Genomic DNA, 20,212 nt, shown 5'->3' on the forward strand with positions numbered 1-20,212 from the left:
GCTGCCACCGGGACTAAGATTGGACTTGTCTAGAGAACCTAAATCAGGCATTGGCGCGGAGGTTTGTGACGATGCGGATGACGCACCCACTGTAGCATCCGTCGCGGACGGACGGTCGGTCGAAGAGCTATCAATGGGAGTGGAGGTTTGGTTGTAGGACAATTCGTGGGACTGGGTCGTGGAGGGCGACGGAGGCCGGAGGGCAGGGTCAATGGGCGAGGCCCGGAACAGAAGTGAAGCCACCGTGAAAACTTCTTGGGCGGAAGTCAATATAAATCCGGTCTGCTAGGACCGAACTGAGGTCAATTCGAGGGAGATCACGGAGACAAGTGTGGTTCGACGCGGCGACGGTCCAAGAGGACGATGGATACCGGAGATACCAGCCACGTCGAAACAGGAAGGGAGGGATTATGGGACGCCTTCGCGATATGTTCCACCAGTCGCAATGAGAAGAAAAGGCTAGGGATTCTGCTTATGTTTTGATTTCGCTTCACTTGTTCTGCTTACTGATTGATACAGGTCAGAATCAGCCAAATAAGGAGCGATAAAACCTCAACGGACCTTGGAAAACAAGAAGATCGACCCCGACAATAAACAACCGCGAGGAACAAAATTTGGTAGACACGAAATCGAAAGAAATCGCGAATGATCCAAGCGAACGAAGAGGATGCGATTGAAAACGCAGGAAGAGTCGCAGTTGGTGGTGGTTTGGTCGTTCGTCGGTAGCAAGGCTAACAAAACGGGGGAAGATTGATTATCGCTATCGCGCGTCCTCGGAGACTATCGATTATTTATCGAAATCGCAGGCGGACCGACAGGCTTGGCTTCAATCTCACTCGGTATGTATTGCAATTATGGGCGTTTGCTGTTCGATTTTACTCTCTTATCAATTTGTCTGTTTGTTTCGGAAATTATCTTTTTATTACACATCTCTACTTTATATTTTGTCTAGTACGTCGCAATTGAATGCCTACAACCTCAGCATTGCGTGACGATCAATAATCCTGACAAGAGATAACCAAGGCATGGTATCCGATCGAGTCTAATCCGGTTTCCCAGCTCCTGCATAATATGACAAGGGTTATAACCAAACACGGTATGGGAATGAAAGGAGCCTCGAAATATAGAGACGCTAACAGGGACGGAAACTGGATCTCCTCGCTATCAAGGAGACCGTTATTGATAGTTAAGGAATGTCTACTGTTCCAATCCACAATTCCAAATTCCTCAGTCGTCCTCAGTTACGTGGTAGACGTTCGAGACCTGCAGTGGTGCTCAATGCCATCATAACAAACAGGATATGGACAAGTATGTGTAAAGTCGATACTGGCAGTCCATCCAATACACGGCGGGATATCAGTACCGTCTGTAGATATATGTGCCCCTCATGGGAAACAATCACTTGCAACTTCGCTTTGGAGGGGAAGATGAAAACAATGGAGAAAAAAAAAAAAAAACCCCCCGACGATCAATCGGGTCAACCAACCTAGTACACCTCACTGCAAGTCTGAGTAAAACCGATGCTACGATTCCCAAGGCTCAATAATAGGGTCTGGGGACAAATGAACACTCTAGGGATACCTGGACTGCCGGGCCTGAAGTGTGCCTGGGGATGCGTGCCTGGGGATGCCAAGGCTGCTCATAGGGCTTCACGGATGGAGTATTTACCACCATTCCATATGATTAAACCATCCTAGAGGCGAAACCATCATACATGATGCACGATTCACCTGCATCTCGACGTTGGGAGGCCAAAAGACCATGTGTTCTGCTACAGAACCAGATGGAGATTTGAGACATTCCACCGTGGCCACTGCATTCGACTGCATTATGGCTACTCCGTACAGCGGACTCCACAGTACTTTGACTCCGCAGACCTTATCAGGACTGCGATAGATTGATATTGAAGAGTCAATTCGAGACCGTTATTAATACAAACGAGATAGAAAAAGATAGATGCAACTATAGTGAATTTGGATTGTTGACACAATAGATGAGGACTAATCATTTTATTACACATCCGGTGGATGTTGCAACATAAAACAAATCATAAAACATAAAACGTCTATCAAGTGGGAACGTTTTCACGTGAATAACGTGATGGGGCCAGTATTGTCAGGATACAATGTCAGTATTGGATGTTTTCTATTTTATACTCATTGATTTATAATTGATTTATGTAAATTTATGCCCCTTTCTCGTTCCAAAATACAATGAATTCTTCTTCTTCCTCCAAATCCCAGGGTCATAAATCCTGGATAACCATCCCTTTGCCAATCATTCAGGGGCTTTTTTAAGCTACAGTGGAGCCACACGGTAAATTATGTGGCGGTGCGACAATGCGGTATCATACGGTAATCCCCATGTGGCTGATGGGGACATCGACCGGACTTTGGCAGAAAACAGCCAGGTATGGTATGGTACGTGATCAAAATAAACCCGGCACCCCCAGTTAATTAATGTGTTGGCCTAAGGACTTTGTCCGCGGTCGTCATCCACCAAATCGTGGACGCAACTCGCATTCGCCTTAGTTCAACCCATTTTTGACCCTTTCTTTCGCCTTCTCTTCTCACCATCGTTCAGTAACGGAGTAATGCCTTGAGTTGTATTGCTTTCCTTCCTCTGTCTTATTATTTCCCTTTTTCTTTCCTTTCTTTACTTCCTTCAATTCCTCCCAATCCTAACCCGCTACCAAATCCCCCTTTCTTCCATTCTCTTCACTCGTTCGTTTGACAGTGGTTCGCTCGTTTGGTACTGTCTAACCTTCAGATGGTGTCTTGCCTCCCACGCCTCCTCAGCGCATAAGTAATACCTCGCCCCGACCATCATGCCGAAGAACCGGCCCGCAACGTCGGGATACGCCCGCCTCGCTCAGGAGGAGGAAGATCGAGGCCAGGATGTGTACGACTATTCAGAAGACGACGACGATGTGAATCAAACACCGAGCACGATATCCCAACCCGCCCAATATGCCCCGATCTCCTCCCGAGCCCAGATGCAGGCGTCCGCCCCGGATTATCGCCGGAGGCACAGTGCGCAATACCGGCGGGGACGGCGGAATTCGGGCGTGGATATCAAGGCCATCAATGCGCGCCTCGAGCGCTGGGCCGAGGAGATCGCCTCCAAGTTCAAGATCAACCGCGTGAAGGGGAAGACAACGGAGGAGGAGAAACTGGAGATTCACCACTCCGTCTTCCAGGCCCCCGACGGTGTGCGGCCCATCTCCGCCGAGACCCTCGAGTCTGACGAGGTCGAGGGGGCGGCGCGCCGTGCGCGCGACGAGTTCGAGGAGGTCGTGGAAAGCGTGCGCCTGGCCATTGAGCTGGGCGTGCAACCTCGCATGATCTCCCAGGGCAGTTCTGGTAGTTACTTTGCGCGCAACACTGAAGGCAGAGTGGTCGGGGTCTTCAAACCCAAGGATGAGGAACCCTATGCCTCCCGCAACCCGAAATGGACCAAATGGATCCATCGCAACCTGTTCCCTTGCTGTTTCGGCCGCGCGTGCCTGATCCCGAATCTGTCGTACGTCTCCGAGGCCGCCGCCTACGTCTTGGACTCTCGCCTCAATACCAACCTCGTTCCCTACACCGATGTCGTCTGGCTGTCGTCCAAATCGTTCTACTACGACTTTTGGGATCGGAGAAAGGCCTGGATGGGCAAGAAGCCGCTGCCCTCCAAGGCGGGCAGCTTCCAAGTCTTCCTGAAGGGCTACAAGGATGCGAATCTGTTTCTGCGCGACCACCCGTGGCCCGATCAGAACAATACCGGTTTCCGTACAGAGGACGCCCCTAAACGCAAGAAGCGGCCTTGGAACGAGGCGTGCCGGCCTTCCGGGGCCGTGTCCGATGACGAAGATGAGGAAGACTTTGAGACTACACAGATTCCGTCTCCCGGGGAGGAAAGCCGGGAGCAGCGGTTCTACTGGACGGAGGGCTTGAAGCAATCGTTCCGGGAAGCGCTGGAGAAACTTGTGATTCTGGATTATATCATGCGAAACACCGACCGCGGTCTGGATAACTGGATGGTCAAGATCGACTGGAAGACGGAGGAGGTATCCATCGTCGCCGAGCCTCCCAAACCCAACGGGGTCCCCGCCGAGGACGATGATGAGCATCTGGTTCCGCCTCGACCGGTCTCGGTCAACAAGGAGCGCACTGCCTCGGGTTCCCATCCGTACCGACGACACGAGATGGTGGCCATTAGCCGCACGGGAACGCCGTTGAACTCGTCGGAGCCCCAAGCCTCCATTCAAATCGGTGCCATCGACAACAGTCTGTCATGGCCGTGGAAACACCCTGATGCTGTAAGTAAACCCTCCCCGCTAAGATGGCTCTGCGCGAGGTCGGACTGGACGCTAATTCGACTGCGTAGTGGCGGAGTTTCCCCTTCGGATGGCTCTTCCTGCCCGTCTCCCTGATCGGACAGCCCTTCTCCCAAAACACGCGCGACCACTTTTTGCCGCTTCTGACTTCGACGGCGTGGTGGAGCGGGACTCAAATGGCGCTCCGGCGTGTCTTCTCGCAGGACGATGACTTCAAGGAGAGCATGTTCGCGCGGCAGATCGCAGTTATGAAGGGTCAGGCGTGGAACGTTGTCGAGACGTTGAAGCACCAGGACCACGGCCCGCTCGAGCTCACGCGGCGCCCCCGCGTGTGTGTCTGGGACGATCTGGTGGACGTCCCCGTTGCCATTCCCCTCCGCGGGCCATCGACGGATGCGCAGAGGCGCAAGGTGAGGAGTTACGAACGTTACGACACACATGATGCAGATGAACCCGACGACGAGGAGATGGACATTGGCGCCGCCAAGTCTATGGGGCAAGGGCCCGAGAGCGATCTCCTTGGCCTTGGTACCTCCTTGCCCAACCCGAATCGATTCGAGCTCAACCGTCCCCGAGACTCGAGCGTGACTGCTCCCCAGAACGGCAGCCCGGTCACGTTGAATGACTACCGGTTCAGTCGGGAGAGTATCGATGGCGCGGGTCACCGGGACTGGCCTTCCCTGCCCCCGCGATCCAACAACAAGCACCAGAAACACAATTCGGTGTCCAGTTTACGGGGGCGATCCAACCCGATCTGGACCAGCGACGACCTCGAAGGAGACCTGGGCTATGCCGCCGCGGAGGGGATGGAAGGGAATCAGCGCAAGGTTATCGTTGAGCGATTAGAAGCGGTGAAGAGTAAAAACCCCGTTTTCACCTGGTGCTGAGCCATGCGCTCTTTGATTCTGAAGAGCCTTTTCTACTTTTCTTCTTTTTCCCCTACTTTCTTCCCCCTTGTTCTTTCCCACTTTTCTTCTTCTTTTTCTTCTCCATCACCCTGTTCTTATCTGTCACCGTTATTTAATTTTAGCGTGCGTTACGACAACTGGCATCGGGAGTCCTTTGATGGGTGCGATCTTGTTGGGAAAAGCCACCATGTTGTATATATAGACTTTATGTGCCTGTTTCTACTAATTACCAAATTTGACCCTGAGGGACTGGTAATCGTTCTTGAAGTACAGAGTAAGATCTTCCTCTGGGCCCTTGAGGTATCCCAATGGACAGTACTAGAGCAGTTCAAACCTACCCACCTTGATAAGGTACTGCTAGGCTGACCAGAGTCTGTCATAAACACCAACAACATATGAGTAACCGATGTAGATGCTGTACATAGAACTTCAACCCCCATAAACCAAGCAGTGAGGTCGAAGTGACGAGTGGTTTGATAAGCGATCGCAAGGGCTGGCTTATCTTATCGGCTTCTTGGCAGTTCGGAATCCGCTGCATACTCTCACCCATCCAACTCCCTCTCTCTCTTTCATCAGCGCCCCTCTCTCTCACTTCTGAGGCGGATTCCTTCTTAGGTATCATTCGCAACGTCTCACTAGTCTATCACTGATTTCTGTCTTTCTTTCGCGAGGTCGTCGCCGTCTGTCGCGATTTGCGCGATGAGAGTGGCGTGAAGTGACGGATCCCTCGCTCGACTCACCTTTCCCACCCTCGAGCCCTCAGTTCCAGCTCGGCTGTGCCTTCTATCGGCGGAGACTACGATAATCACATCTGCCAGGTCTCGGAGACCCCTTTCTTCTTTCGCTCTACATTTTAAAGCCGCCTCCTATGCCCCCGGATTATCCGTGCGCTTTCTACCATCGGTTGTGACCCTTCACGTGCAAACGCCGTTCGAGTTGCAGGTCTCGTCTCGGCTACGTGCATATACATCGAATGAATCATGGCATCCAACGCGGCCATGCTCTTGGACCCACGGGCCTACAGGAAAGGAGCCCAAAAGAACGGTAACGAGCAAGACCTCTCTCCCGCACCACCAGATCCAGACCGCAGTGCAGCCACCAGTTGGGGGAGTTACAACGAGTCTAGTTTCTTTACCTCCCCATCGTGGATGCGCTGCCCCTCCCCTCCCGAAGATCCCATTTGCTCAGACTCAGAACGCTCATTTCTTCAAGCCCCAGAGCAGCAGGACCTTGAACCACCCCACACCGTCGCATCTACCACCCCTACCGTTGCCCCGCCGGGTACGGCTTCCGCGGCGCATCGTCTTCTCAGCCCTCCAAAACGACGATCCTCTCGCAGGCCTAGCCCGAAATCGCAGATTCGGTCGCCGTCGAGTCGCTCGAGTAGTCGGAATAGTCGGATAGTGTCGCCTCCGCGAACGGCTCCAGCGATGCCTGTCGTGGATGTGGAGTTTGCTAGCAGTAATGATTTGGAGGATGGTAGCGATGCGAAGCGTGGCTCTAGTCAGGTCGACGGGGATATTGAAACGCGTCATGGGAGCCTCATCGAGAATATGTACGGTGTTGAGCGGCGTGTGCACCCGGTTTACAAAAAGTTGAAGACGGAGAAGGACTTGGGAGAGACACCAGCGCAAACGAACAGAGAATTTTCCGCGAGTGGCAACACGGACCTGGGGAAGTGGATGAAGGAAGATGAATCGAAGTCGGGCTCACCGATACCTTCGCCTAATGTTGTGGACTTGACTCTAGGTATGGAACATGTTCAATGCGCGGCCAATTGAGGAGGTATACTGATCACGACAATCTGCAGAGTCGGCCGCAGCCAATACCGACGACGATATACAGGTCACGGGGTCCAACAATCTCAGTCTCCAAAGGGTGTGCTACGGCAAGTTGGAGAACGCGATGGTCCAAGCGCAATTGGTACCTAAACCCGGGGCCCACGGTATACTTGGGGAGTCGGCGCATGACTGGCCGTCCATGAAACTCGGGGTGCATCGAACGCCGAACCAGGGGAACAATCGAATTGACGTCTCTGACCCGCACGGTAAGATATTCGGTGCCGTTGACGCGAAGACGGCAGCGGCCATTGTTCCGATTATCGATTCCCCTGCGGTGAAGGTAGATATCACGGCCCGGCTCGATATGCGGAAGAAACTCCCGAATGAACGGCCGTGGGCGCCGTGTTCCGCGCTATACCGAGCGTCGATCAATCTTTACGGCCTACGCAAGGACGCAGAGCTTATCGGCAAGCATCTCGGTCACCAGAACGTGTGGCTGGGGACACCGTTTTCCTGGGAGAAGGGAGTCATGTTGTTCAATCCTCATGCGGAAAGACGACGTGCCAATGCGGCATTCATGCCAGCGGCTGCGGCAAGGGGCCGAACGGGAGTCAATTGTGAGGTTCGCACAGCGGAGGAAGTAAACGATGCCGTGATGAAAATGTTCGACCAGCTGCAAAGTGCAGAGAACCTCCCCGAGATGGAGCCGTCCGACCTCTTGTTGACGCCTTTGCTTCGCCACCAGAAACAGGCTCTCTGGTTCATGACGGAAAAGGAGAAGCCTCGGAAGTTTGGACGTGATGAGAAGGACAACAATTCCCTGTGGCGGATGGAACTCCGATCCAACGGCGCCAAGCGCTACCGTGAGATCATCAGCGGCACCGTGACTGATGAGGAACCGCCCCAGGTTCTCGGAGGCTTGCTAGCGGATATGATGGGTCTCGGGAAAACTCTCAGTATACTATCTCTTGTGGTTTCGTCGTTATCCGAAGGAACGGAGTGGGCAAAGATGATCCCGCCGCAAGACTTGGTGCGCAACCTACCCGGAATACGAAATACGAAGACCACCCTCCTGGTAGTGCCGCTGAGCGCGGTCAACAACTGGGTGTTCCAGATCAAGGAGCACTTGCAGGAGAATGCGGTGTCGTATTATGTTTTCCACGGGTCGTCGAGAACAACCGATGTCGAAGAGCTATCCCAGTACGACTTGGTCATCACAACGTACAGTATCGTGCTCAGCGAACTTTCCGGGCGAGGGTCGAAGCGCGGCATGAGCCCGTTGACCAAGATGAACATGTTCCGAATCGTGTTGGACGAAGCACATACCATCCGGGAGCAAAGCGCGGCGCAGACGCAAGCCATCTTCAAGCTGAAGTCGCAGCGCAAGTGGTCGGTGACCGGAACGCCCATCCAGAACCGCCTCGACGATCTGTTCTCCGTCACCAAGTTCCTGGGGCTCTTCCCCTACGATGATCGCGCGCGGTTTGGCATGCACATCCTCAGTCGGTTTAAAACGGGGGATGCGACTGTCCTGGCGAGTCTGAGGGTGCTGGTAGACTCCTTTACTTTACGCCGGGTCAAAGACAAGATCGACATTCCCGCACGGAATGACAAGATCATCACTCTGCCCTTCTCCGAGTCCGAGAAGCAGCTGCACGAATTTTTCCGGAAGGAGTCTAACGTGATGATGCGGGTCATCGCAGGCGAGGACAAAACCAAGATGAAGGGTCGGATGTACCACCATATCCTAAAGGCGATGATGATCCTACGACAGATAAGCGCCCACGGCAAGGAGCTGCTAGACCATGAGGACCGGGAACGGATCAAAGGACTGAGCGTCCACGACGCGATCGACCTCGAAGAGGGCGGCGGGAACGACGCCCGCGGAGTGAGCGACAAGAAAGCGTACGAGATCTTCACGCTGATGCAGGAATCCTCAGCGGATCTCTGCGCAATGTGCCAGACGCGCCTGGAAGAGCCCAGCGGCGACAACGGCTCGACGGACAGGAAAGCTCCAATGGCCATCGTCCTGCCCTGTTTCGACGTCCTCTGCCCGGACTGCTTCTCGGGCTGGAAACAAGCGTTCGACGCCCAGACCAACTCATCGCAATACGACATCAAATGCCAAGTCTGCGACGGCTGGATCCCAGCTTCCTTCTCGACCATCACCCTCGCCGGCCTAGAAGACTACGAGGTAAACGAAGCGCAAGCCAAACAAAGCCGGCGACAAGGCAAAACCCTCGGCGAATACGAAGGCCCACACACGAAAACAAAAGCGCTCCTCTCGCACCTTCAAGCAACCGCCGAGGAAAGCAAGCAATTGGACGCAAACGAGCATCCCATCAAAAGTGTCGTCTTCTCCTCATGGACCTCACACCTCGACCTTATCGAGTTAGCCCTAAAAGACAACGGCATGACCGGATTTACCCGCCTCGACGGCACGATGACGCTCGCCGCACGCAACAAGGCCCTCCGCGAATTCCACAGCAACGACAGCATTACGATCCTCCTGGCCACTATCGGCGCCGGCGGCGTCGGCCTCAACCTCACCGCCGCATCGCACGTCTACATCATGGAGCCGCAGTACAACCCAGCCGCCGTGGCGCAGGCCGTCGACCGCATTCATCGACTTGGGCAGACGCGCGAGGTCACCAGCGTCCAGTTCATCATGAAAGACAGCATCGAGGAGAAGATCTACGATCTGGCGCGCAAGAAGCAGCAGTTGGCGGATTTGAGTATGGGTCGGGGGAAGCTCGATAAGAAGGAAGTGCAGGAGCAGCGGATGCGGGAGTATCGGGGGTTATTTAAATGATCCTTTTTCTTCTTCTTTCTTAATTCTTTTATTTTTTTTTTCCCTTCTCTTGTTGCCCCTTGTTTTATGCGTTGCAAAATCGTCTATTTGTTTCTCTTTCCAGAGCATGGCACGGCTTGTGTGGCATGACGGACGACACGGATTCTGATACCCAGTCATTAATGGCGTTTTCCTTCCTTTATCCTTCTATCTTTGTTATTTCTAGTATTACCTCTGATCTGGTCTGGTTCTGTTCTTCACGCGATCTATACACTGGTTTACTTTGACGGCGGATATTCATTGGCTATGAGCTATGGGTATATGATGATACACGAGGACGCAAGTCCATATACAAGACGGTTTCGGTCTAAACTTGATACTTGATATTAACACTGTGTTTATCGTATTAACGTCGTATTATGCACGTAGCTAAACGCTTTTTTGAAATGCAAAAAATAATGTTCAAACCCAAACCCCGACTCCACGCAACGCAAACCAACCAACCTCTTCACCATGAACAAAAGATATCAATCAGAACCACCAAATAAAAAGAACTCAAGAAGAAGAAGAAGAAGACTACCCCCTCTCCCCATAGATCCCCACCTGTACCGCCCCCAACACCCCCTCCAACTTCCCCCTCAACATCTTCAACTCCGCAACCCTCTCCTCCCTCTCCCTCTCCACCCCCTCAACTCCCCCTCCAGCTCCCGAATTCTCCCCTCCTGCTCCGCCTCACTCGAATCGATCCCGGGTAACACAGAAATCAAATACTCAATCTGCTGCTCCTTGATGACGAGGTCGCGGGCGAGTTCGCGCTGGCGGGCCGCGAACGTCCGCGGGGAGTCGGGCTCCGGGGCAGCGTGGGATCTGTTACTGTGCCGTCCGGGTTGGTGGTGGTGGAGGGTTGTTGGGGCTGGGGCGGGGGGAGCCTTGCGTGGCGGCGTTTGCTGTTACGGCTGCTGCTGGGGCGGAGGCGGGGGCTGGGGGCGCCGTTGAGTTTCGGGGCATTTTGGCGAGGGCGGGCGCGGAGGTGGGTTCGTTGGGGGGTGGAGTGGCGGGCGTGTTGTCGTGGTAGGTTGTTAGGTAGCCTAGGGTTGCGTAGAATTGGGTTGCGAGCTGGGGGTGTTAGTTGTGGTGGTGGAGGGGGATGTTATTGGGTTGGTGTTGGGGGAGGTATTGGTGTGGGTATTCGGAGGGGGGCGGATTGTTTGGGACGTACTTGGTCTAGGCATGTTTGCAGTTGGGTGAGGATGTCGGCCATGGTGGCTGTTGTTGAATTAGAGGTGTGTGGGTGAGAGAGCGCAAGTTGTGTTGAGGTGGATGGAAGATGGAGAAGGATGAGGATGCGATGCGGAGAAAATGAGAGAAAGCTCGGCCGGCGATAAGACAGTGAGCGGTCGGCCTAATCTCCGAGCATACACATCCGCTCACTTCAACTTCAACTTTTTCTTTATACAACTCATCTACCTACCAACACTCTTAACCAACCTAAAACATGCGAATACACCGACATTTCCGCCCCCTCCTCTCTCCATTCCCCCTATCCTCCCCTATCCACCACATCTCCCCCACATCACGATCAAAAACAATCCACACCTTCACCCAACGCCTCTTCAAACTCCCCACACCACCCACCCCCACCCCAAACACCCACACCAACCTCCCAACCTTCCTCACTTACACCACCCGAACCGCCCTTTCTCCGCACAGCACAACCTACATCGGCACCCACTACGAATACACCGTGCAGCAAACCCTCCGCGCCTCGAACTTCACCCTCCACCGCACCGGCGGCCGCGCCGACGCCGGCATCGATCTCCTCGGCACATGGCACGTGCCTGGCCGCGAACACCCCGTGCGCACCATCGTGCAGTGCAAGGCGCTGAAGACGAAACTGGGGCCGAACCTCGTGCGCGAGCTGGAGGGGACGTTTGCGAGTGCCCCGGCTGGATGGCGCACTGGCGATGAGGTCGGTGTTTTGGTTAGTCCGCGCGAGGCGACGCGGGGGGTGCGCGAGGCGCTTGCGAGGAGTGCGTTTCCGCTTGTGTGGATGCTCGTTGGGCGGGATGGGGTGCTGAGGCAGGCGTTGTGGAATGGGAGGGTGGAGGAGTTGGGGTTGGGGGGTTGGGGGTTGAGGTTAGGTATGGTTCTTCTTCTCTTGGTGGGGAGAAGAAGGAGGGTGGTGCGGCTGTTGGGTTGACGTGGGATGGGGAGGAGCTGTCCGGGATGGATGCTGTGGAGGGGGAGATGGCGAGCGCAGAGAAGCGGTGGATGGGGATGTGGATGGATGGGGGAGGGGAGATGGGTGATGCGGAGAGGTGGGAGTTGTTGGAGGTGGTGGAACGAATTTTTCCCGAGGAGAAGCCACTGCTGTTGGGGACGGGGAAACGGTGCAGTGCGCTGTCGAAGGAGGAGCGCGCGCGGGTGGTGCAGGCCTTGCGGGAGAGAAGGGCGTTGGAGGGGGAGGAGAGAGTGGCTGCTTCGGGCTGATGGGCTTGTCTACATCTACGTGATGTATGTTTATGATACCATGCATGATTATCTGTATAACAATTGTAACAAAATTTGGGTATATCAAGGACCGCAATCGTCGCATCGTAACCTAACGCCTATACCATCAACACCATGTCTCCGTAGACAAAACTATCCCTGCATCGTCGACCAGAAATAATTGGCGTAGAAGAAGCGCGAGAACTTCGAATCGATATTGACCACATGCACGTCTCCTTTGCGACTGTTCCGGATGACCGCGCGATTGAAGTTGCCCACCTCGTCGGGCTCGATATCGATTCCGAGCGAGCGGAAGATTTTCAAACGGAGACTGTTGCGATTAGCATTCCAACCCATTAAAAGGAAGGCGAAGAATAAGAAGAAAAGAAGAGCCCACATGGTCGAATCATCCATCTCCCTCTCCCGCCGGGTCATCTCATCGCCCTCCAGACCCTGCGCTTCCAGATCCGCCAACCGTTCTTTCAACACCTCAAGCTCACTCTCCAACCGCTCGCTCTCAATCTCCAGCTCGGTAGCTGCCTTCGCGACACGGAACTTCTTCGTGTCCAGCTCGACCATCTCCGCGGCATGCTTGCCCGCGTCGTGGGCCGACACGGCCTCCTCGTGCTGGGTCAGGCGCGAGTGGAGGTTGCGGGAGAGTTTGCGCAGGGCGGACTCGGCCTCGCGCATGCGCAGGTCGCGCGACTGCTGCAGGGCGGAGAGGGAGTCATTGATGCGGGTGACGGCTTGTTTGTCGGGGTGGATGTTGAAGTTTCCGATGGTGTGGTGGATGAGCTGGAGATATTAGACCGAGATTCATTCTCAGGGGTAGGGGTGGGTATACAGTAGCTGGGTTCTCGTCGAGCAACATCTTGACTGTTGATATTGTGTCAATGACTGTGTTATCTGGTGATATTCAGAAAATGAAGCTAATGTTATGATGGTTGGGGGAGCAACTGCCACCCGTCACCGCCACCGCCACCGCCCGGTTTTGCACCGCCACAGCAGGTGACGAAAGAAATGATTGTTTATCTTGTTATGCTCATCCTCTGTTGAAACGAATATATATCCGTTATTGATTGTACATTCATCTAATCCAGTGGGTTTATACTTTTCTCTCGAGCTCGATATTATTATAGCCATGTCGAATCTCCCATGTATGTTATCTCCTCCGTTGACCCTTGTATCCTACTGAGCTGACTCTGCTAGACGCCGCTGATGCCGAAAGGTCCGTTGAACCTTCTCTCAACCCTCCCTGTTCTAATCCCTAACATGTCACAGTCCGTTGAAGCCCGCGGAGCTTCACGTCCTGCGGTCGCAGTATGAAAAGGAAGGCGACTACGTTGGTGTGCAGACCAAGTTCAACCTCGCCTGGGTATGTCCTCGTCATGATCATTTTGACCCCCGCTATCCTCTCCACCGTTACGCCGGATGTCATCGCTCATACTGTCTTTTAGGGCCTCATCAAATCCAACGCCCGACCGGATCAGCAAGAAGGCGTCCGCCTGCTCTCCGAGATCTTCCGTGCCTCCCCCGAGCGACGACGCGAGTGTCTCTACTACCTGGCGCTAGGCAACTACAAGCTAGGCAACTACGGCGAAGCACGACGATACAATGACCTCTTGCTGGACAAGGAGCCCCAGAACCTGCAGGCGGCCAGTCTGGGGTCGCTGATCGATGACAAGGTGTCCAAGGAAGGTCTGCTGGGGATTGCCATCGTGGGCGGACTGGCTCTGGCCGCCGGGGTGGTCGGTGGACTGGTGGTCCGGGGGGCGAAGAGACGGTGAACCATCTGTCTTGGATCGCTGTGTACATATTGATGTCTTTTTATTCTGTCTTTCTTTTCTGTTCCTTTGTTTGTGTTTTATCTGGCTGTGGTCTATGCTCTCCATTCATTCGGGTCTTTTAGCATGTGTGGGCGTTTCATTTGTGACCTGAGTCATTGTTTGAGGGGTGGTCACTAGGATATCTGAGTGGAAGAAGATACATAATCTATTCATTGTCATCCATTTGAATGAAGACTGAATGAATGAATGAATGAATGAATGAAGAAGAAAGAACTGCGCCACACGGGAAATGACATCGACCGGATTCGGACCGAAACGTGTCAGCGGTTCCTTGCCCGCTTCTCTTTTGCATCACTCTTCGTTAATTCGCCGACAACTCACTCAGCTTGACTTCTTCTTTCCTCCTCCTATCTATTTGCTTGCCACGATGCATGTTTAACCCCGCCTGCGCAAGTACGTACATGGTACAGCGTGTATGGTCCTTCGACGCCATGAATGACAGCCCACCACCTCGGGATCTGATCGACTAGTTTAGTTATACTTCACCACTCAACGCCTGTTATATATTTCCCCCTCCCTCCTGGGATTCGGTTGCTGCTGGAGAGATACCACCTCCTCTTCCATTCGAATTCTTGCACATCTTAAATCCTTCGATCGAACAGAGACATGGCGGACGCGCGAGATCGAGTGTTTTGCCACGCATGTGGCGGGGTGTGGCTGCGGGATGAGCATGGCCTGGAGTGCCCGCACTGCCAGTCCGACTTTACGGAGATTGTACTTTATTATCTTTCTTTTACTTTTCTCTCGAGTCCTCTACTAATCGACAAAGGTCGAAATCCCCCCAGATCCAGAAGCAGAAGCAGAAGTGCCAGACCCCCCCGAAGCCTTCCCCGAGGAGCCACGACAGCCACCCCGCCGTGCCAACACCAATCCATGGGCCGACCACAATCCCTGGGCACACCAAGACGACGATCCGGATGAATGGGGACCCGGGGATGGGTTACGCACGCACAACTATCGGTCCCCAGATGGCCGCTTCACCTTCACCAGCACCACCTTCAACAGTGGCTTTGGTCCGCAACGGTCGGGCCAGCGCTCCCGACAGCCGCAGCCCGACCCGTTGATGCCGGTCATGTGGGGGTTAGATCGCATCTTTAACGGCCTGGCCGACACCTACCAGCAGCAGAACCACCCGCGGTCGGGACCAGGTTCCGCACCGGAACCTAATACCGCGCGGCCGCCGTGGGTGGCGGGGGGCATGTTCCGGCACGGGCACGACTTCGACACGCATCACGATGATGATACGCATGGACCGTATTCGGGCGGACCGGGTTTGCGACCCCGGGATCCAGACGGGCCGCAGCCTCAGGTCACGCCTCTGCGCACGTTGGGCGAGTAAGTCTACGGTCTTCTGTTCTCGCCTGGATTAGCTTATTGACCATCTCAGTATCTTGGAACAGTTACAGGACAACCTGGGGAATCGGCAAACAGGCATGGCGGGCACCGTAGCGGGCGAGGCGCATTTTACGACGGGCACGCACCCGCTCGCGCTGCTGTCGACGCTGCTGAATTTCGACCGTCACGGCGACGCGGTGTACTCGCAGGAAGAGCTCGATCGGGTCATCTCGCAGCTGGTCGAGCAGAATATGGGCGGGACGGCGCCGCCGCCTGCGTCACAGAACGCTATTTCGTCGCTGCCGAAGAAGCCGGTCGATAAGGAGATGCTGGGGCACGAGGGCAAGGCCGAGTGTTCTATTTGCATGGACGCGGTGGACATCGGCACTGAGGTCACGGTGCTGCCTTGCACTCACTGGTTTCACTACAATTGCATTGAGATGTGGTTGAACCAGCACAATACGTGTCCGCACTGCCGACGACCCGTTGACCTTCCGTATGTTTCTCTCTCTCTTTTCACATATATGGTGATACTGACAATCCAGGCGCCAAGGAACGAGACAGAACCCAGTCGTAGTCGGTGACAGTCCCGAGCCGGCCTCGCGCCGGACCAGCATGGCGGGATCCGCCCACAGCGGACCACAATCCGGACAGACGGACACACGACAGGGCCAACGACGGGCGAGTCGGGGCGAAGGACAGGGAGGCATATCGGGATGGGTGCGGAGTCACTTTGGCGGAAATTGACCTGGATGGTTATCCGGATAGGAGGATAGATTGGACATACGACGCGACGATAGGATTGTATTGAATAACGACATAGCGATGTTTCTGAATCTTTGATATGACCATGATCATGATCATGATATGATGCTCGGATGGGTCCATTCCGGTGGAGATCTTATCGATCAGCCTGGAGGCCCACTTGTCCCCTCTTCTGTTTCCCCTCTTCTCTTCTCTCACTTCTCTCTCTCTCTCTCTCTCTCTCACTATCTGTATATCTGTACTGTACTTCCACTCAAGCTCAACATGAAAATCCTCTTTAGAAACGGCACGATCGTCCCCGGCTCCGCAGTGACAGACTCGCTCTGCACCTGCATGATCATCGAAGACGACCGTATCGTCTACGTCGGGAATGATGAGCCGATATCGCTCGAAGGCTACAAGGTCGTCGACCTGGAGGGGAAGAAGATTCTCCCAGGCTTCATAGACGGGTACCCCATACTTCCCCCCCCCCCCATACTCTCCCCTCATACTCCCTACCATGAATCCCACAATCCACCCAATAAACCAACCCATAAACTAAAACAAGAATGCAGACACATGCACCTCCTCCTCTTCGGCGCCTCACTCTCCAAAATCGACCTCAGCGCCTGCACCTCCCTCGCCTCCATCCGCTCCACCATCCAATCCGCAGCAGCAGCCCGCCCCAACGCCCCCCGCCTCTTCTGCCGCGGCTGGATGCACTCCATGACAGACGGCGCCGCCCTGGCAAACATGCTCGACGACCTCGACCCCCGCCCCATCTTCATCGACTCCAAGGACCTCCACTCAGCATGGTGCAACACGCCCGCGCTGCGCGAACTAGGCGTTCTCGACTCCACAACAAGCCCCCCTGACCCCGCCGGAGGCGTTATCCACCGCGATCCGCTCACCGGTATCGCAACGGGTCTCCTCAGCGAAACAGCAGCTGTGAATATCGTCTGGCCGCACGTCGCCAAAGTAGCCTCCCCAGATGAGAAATTGGCCTTTATCCGCGATGCGGTCAGTGCGTATAATGCTGCAGGCTACACAGGCATGATCGAGATGGCGACGGACGAGAACCTCTGGGAGACGATGCGACTCCTTCGCGCGCGCGAACCCGTACCCATCCGTCTCGCCGCGCACTGGATCATCGCGCCTAAGGATAGTGAGGAGGAGGTGTTGGCGCAGGTTGATCGTGCTATCGCGCTACATAAAGAGTTCAATCGCGAGACCTCGCCTGATTTCCGCATAGCAGGGATAAAGCTCATCTGCGATGGTGTGGTGGACGCTTGCACAGCTGCGCTGGTAGAACCCTACGCTACGACCGATACAACAGGCGATATGCTCTGGGACCCCGCCATCCTGCGCAAGGTGGTGCACCGCGCTGATGGCGCAGGTCTGCAGTGCGCGTTGCACGCTATCGGCGACGCGGCCGTGCAGATGGCGCTCGATGCGCTGGAGTCGTGCTCTGCCGTCAACGGCGCCGGGTCTCGCGATCGCCGGCATCGTATCGAGCATCTGGAGCTCACGCGGCCGGGGGATGCGGCGCGGTTGGCTAAGCTGGGCATCACGGCGTCTGTACAGCCTGTGCATGCGGACCCTGCTATTCTCCGCGCGTGGCCGAAACTGCTCGGTGAGGAGAGGTGTCGTCGCGCGTTTGCGTACCGTGAGTTTGTGGATGAGGGGGCTAACCTGGCTATTGGGACGGATTCGCCGACTGCGCCGCATTGGCCGCTGAGGAATGTGTATACGGCTGTTACGAGGCGGTCGGCGAGGGAGCCGGATTCTCACGAGGTGGTGAATAAGGGGTTTGCGCTGGGGTTGATGCAGGCGGTTGGGGCTGCGACTGCTGGGTCGGCGTATTCGTGTTTTGCGGAGGCTGTGGTGGGGCGGTTGGGGGTGGGGATGAGGGCGGATTTTGTGGTGCTTGATATGGAGTGGGGAGAGGGGGGTTACTTGATGCTGTTGTGGAGGAGACGTGGTTTGGTGGGGGATGTGTTTATCGGAGGTCGTAGTGTTGAGGTTGGAGGTATGTTGTATAGTGTGTTGGATGTAGATTATTTTGGAGGGTATGGTGTCCTGGTAATTGTAGCTATGGTGTTCTTGCAATATGCTACTGGTAGATCATGATGTCCTTGTTTAGTCTGTTCTAACTGTCTATACTATAGTATACTACCAGTAGTATCCCCACTAAACCACCTATACAGAAGTATGTATATAAATCACAAATTAGCCCTATACTTCGCCCTCAAACTCCCACACACCTCCCTAAGCACACCCCCCAACCACTCGAAATCCTTCCTCTCAAGATAAACCTGCGCGCTCAACCGCACCCACAACCATCCCCCGTGCTCAAACACCGGCACAAACGTGCCGTACTTGTCTATCAGCGTATCTTGCATCCACTTCGTTACGGTGGGTGCCTCGTCTGCTTCAATCTTTACCCCCCTTACTCTGTCGTCACCATTGATACCAGCAGCAGCAGTACCACCATCACCTCCTCCGGAGACAGCAACAGCAACAGGCAACCTCACAGTCCCCATCCCACACGCCCTCACCAAACTCTCCTCTCCCCCCCTCAACCCTCTCTCCTGAAGCACATCTGTCCCCAACGCAGCAGCAACAACATCAGCGCCCTCACGCGCTAACCTCTCCAGATAAGCATAGATAGCATCCTCCCCCCCGCAGACATCCCTGCGGAAGCGCAGCGCAGCAGGCACACACAGGTACGGCGTGTCGTCTGCCGTAGCGACGAATTCGAAGAGCCGCTCGAAGGGCGTTTTCTCGTCGCCGTCGCTTTCGACCGGGGACGGCGCTGTAGTGGGTGAGGTTGGTCCGGGGATGAAGCCCCAGGAGGTGGGGAGGGTCGTGCGGATGAGGTGTTGGTTGTGGTGTGGGACGTGTAGGACGGCGCAGCTGCGGGGGACGTAGAGCCATCTTTATCATTATTCATTAGTAGCATTCATTAGTATGAAAGTACTTTTAGGGAGGGGGGGTTTGCATCCAAATATTGTAAGGAGAAAGAGGGACATACTTATGACAATTACTCGTAAAGAAATCCGGCTTCAGCGCCCCCAAATCCAACGGAATCATCCCCACCCCATGCGCCCCATCCACAATACTCAGTATCCCCTCCCGCCGACAAACACCCACCAACTTCTCAAACGGGAATCTGACACCGGGATTCGACACAACCGTATCAAACACGGCCGCCTTGACCTTTCCCCCCTCTTCTCTAACTTTCCCAACAACATCCTCAAACCCCTCCACCAGTTCCGCATGCCCAACCGGAAAGTTATACTCCACCCTCCGCAGCCCCAGCCCCGGCCGTCTCTCCGCCAACGAAACAAGCCCCTTCTCAACAGCGCCGTAGACAGTAGCGAAGTAAACGATGACGTCGCCCTCCCCGAGCGGCAGATTATGCAGGACCGTGTCAACACCCGTCGTGGCGTTCTTGACGAACACGCAGGTACTGGTCGGCACGTTGAGGTATTGGGCGATTTGGCGACGGGATTCGTCGAGCAGGGCGGGCTGCGTGCGCCGGATGAAGGGGTCGGTGCGGGATTCGGCGGCTGTTTGGTATTCGCGGAGGGTGTGTTGGAGGGTGCGGGGGTGGGTTCCGAAGGAGCCTGGTTGGGTTTTAGTATTTGGTCTTGTTAGGATTGGTGGGATTGGGATTGGGATTGGGATTGGGGGGGTTATATGGGAAGGGAGGAGGTGTGTATACCATGGTTGAGGTTCTTGTAGGCGGGGTCCATGAGGAAGTGTTTGCGCATGGGAGCGCCGAAGGGGGTGGGTGGGGGAGTGAGTGTGGGGGACATTTCTGTAGTTTTGGAACTAGTGCAGTGTTTAGAAAGTAGAATGGGGGTGTAGATGAGTAGATGAGTGTAGGGAATGGAATTTAAGTTGAATATGAAGTAAAGATGAAGGAAATGGAGTATGCGGAGAAAGTCACCCACAGGGCGTACGATAAGATAAGATACGATAAGTAACCA

At 54.8% G+C, this 20,212-nt stretch overlaps 8 protein-coding genes across 8 annotated transcripts; 5 read left to right on the plus strand and 3 right to left on the minus strand.

Moving 5' to 3' along the window:
- Positions 1–2,510: 2,510 nt before the first annotated feature.
- P168DRAFT_312729 (uncharacterized protein) lies at positions 2,511–10,132 on the plus strand. The gene is made up of 8 exons (XM_024839598.1): positions 2,511–4,303; positions 4,372–5,201; positions 6,254–6,978; positions 7,040–7,276; positions 7,313–7,350; positions 7,384–7,650; positions 7,684–8,040; positions 8,074–10,132. Exons 1-8 carry the CDS (start codon positions 2,828–2,830, stop codon positions 9,820–9,822), a joined length of 5,679 nt encoding a protein of 1,892 aa, XP_024690213.1. The 5' UTR covers positions 2,511–2,827; the 3' UTR covers positions 9,823–10,132.
- Positions 10,133–10,671: 539 nt separating this feature from the next.
- Positions 10,672–11,062, minus strand: P168DRAFT_321199 (uncharacterized protein; the record flags this gene model as incomplete). The annotated part of the gene is made up of 2 exons (XM_024840441.1): positions 10,672–10,917; positions 11,021–11,062. 2 exons carry the CDS (start codon positions 11,060–11,062, stop codon positions 10,672–10,674), a joined length of 288 nt encoding a protein of 95 aa, XP_024690214.1.
- Positions 11,063–11,272: 210 nt separating this feature from the next.
- On the plus strand, positions 11,273–12,291 carry P168DRAFT_329565 (uncharacterized protein; the record flags this gene model as incomplete). The annotated part of the gene is made up of 2 exons (XM_024841486.1): positions 11,273–11,902; positions 11,971–12,291. The coding sequence occupies exons 1-2, from the start codon at positions 11,297–11,299 to the stop codon at positions 12,289–12,291; spliced, it is 927 nt and encodes a 308-aa protein (XP_024690215.1). The 5' UTR covers positions 11,273–11,296.
- Positions 12,292–12,338: 47 nt separating this feature from the next.
- P168DRAFT_292711 (kinetochore Spc24 family protein) lies at positions 12,339–13,197 on the minus strand. The gene is made up of 3 exons (XM_024837646.1): positions 13,136–13,197; positions 12,689–13,086; positions 12,339–12,622 (listed from the first exon to the last, which is right to left on the minus strand). The coding sequence occupies exons 1-3, from the start codon at positions 13,160–13,162 to the stop codon at positions 12,445–12,447; spliced, it is 603 nt and encodes a 200-aa protein (XP_024690216.1). The 5' UTR covers positions 13,163–13,197; the 3' UTR covers positions 12,339–12,444.
- Positions 13,198–13,342: 145 nt separating this feature from the next.
- Positions 13,343–14,318, plus strand: P168DRAFT_274136 (mitochondrial fission 1 protein). Its single transcript, XM_024835405.1, has 4 exons — positions 13,343–13,448; positions 13,501–13,519; positions 13,573–13,666; positions 13,749–14,318. Exons 1-4 carry the CDS (start codon positions 13,433–13,435, stop codon positions 14,076–14,078), a joined length of 459 nt encoding a protein of 152 aa, XP_024690217.1. The 5' UTR covers positions 13,343–13,432; the 3' UTR covers positions 14,079–14,318.
- A 103-nt stretch (positions 14,319–14,421) lies between these two features.
- On the plus strand, positions 14,422–16,154 carry P168DRAFT_292713 (putative RING finger domain protein). Its single transcript, XM_024837647.1, has 4 exons — positions 14,422–14,852; positions 14,908–15,473; positions 15,526–15,969; positions 16,027–16,154. The coding sequence occupies exons 1-4, from the start codon at positions 14,745–14,747 to the stop codon at positions 16,055–16,057; spliced, it is 1,149 nt and encodes a 382-aa protein (XP_024690218.1). The 5' UTR covers positions 14,422–14,744; the 3' UTR covers positions 16,058–16,154.
- A 348-nt stretch (positions 16,155–16,502) lies between these two features.
- On the plus strand, positions 16,503–18,399 carry P168DRAFT_321204 (amidohydrolase; the record flags this gene model as incomplete). Its single annotated transcript, XM_024840442.1, has 3 exons — positions 16,503–16,687; positions 16,793–18,246; positions 18,386–18,399. The coding sequence occupies 3 exons, from the start codon at positions 16,503–16,505 to the stop codon at positions 18,397–18,399; spliced, it is 1,653 nt and encodes a 550-aa protein (XP_024690219.1).
- Positions 18,400–18,439: 40 nt separating this feature from the next.
- Positions 18,440–20,038, minus strand: P168DRAFT_274142 (putative aminotransferase family protein (LolT); the record flags this gene model as incomplete). The annotated part of the gene is made up of 3 exons (XM_024835406.1): positions 18,440–19,154; positions 19,252–19,846; positions 19,945–20,038. The coding sequence occupies 3 exons, from the start codon at positions 20,036–20,038 to the stop codon at positions 18,440–18,442; spliced, it is 1,404 nt and encodes a 467-aa protein (XP_024690220.1).
- Positions 20,039–20,212: the final 174 nt, after the last annotated feature.

Source organism: Aspergillus campestris (genome assembly GCF_002847485.1).
Source record: "Aspergillus campestris IBT 28561 chromosome Unknown P168scaffold_11, whole genome shotgun sequence".
NCBI classification, from domain to species: Eukaryota; Fungi; Ascomycota; class Eurotiomycetes; order Eurotiales; family Aspergillaceae; genus Aspergillus; species Aspergillus campestris.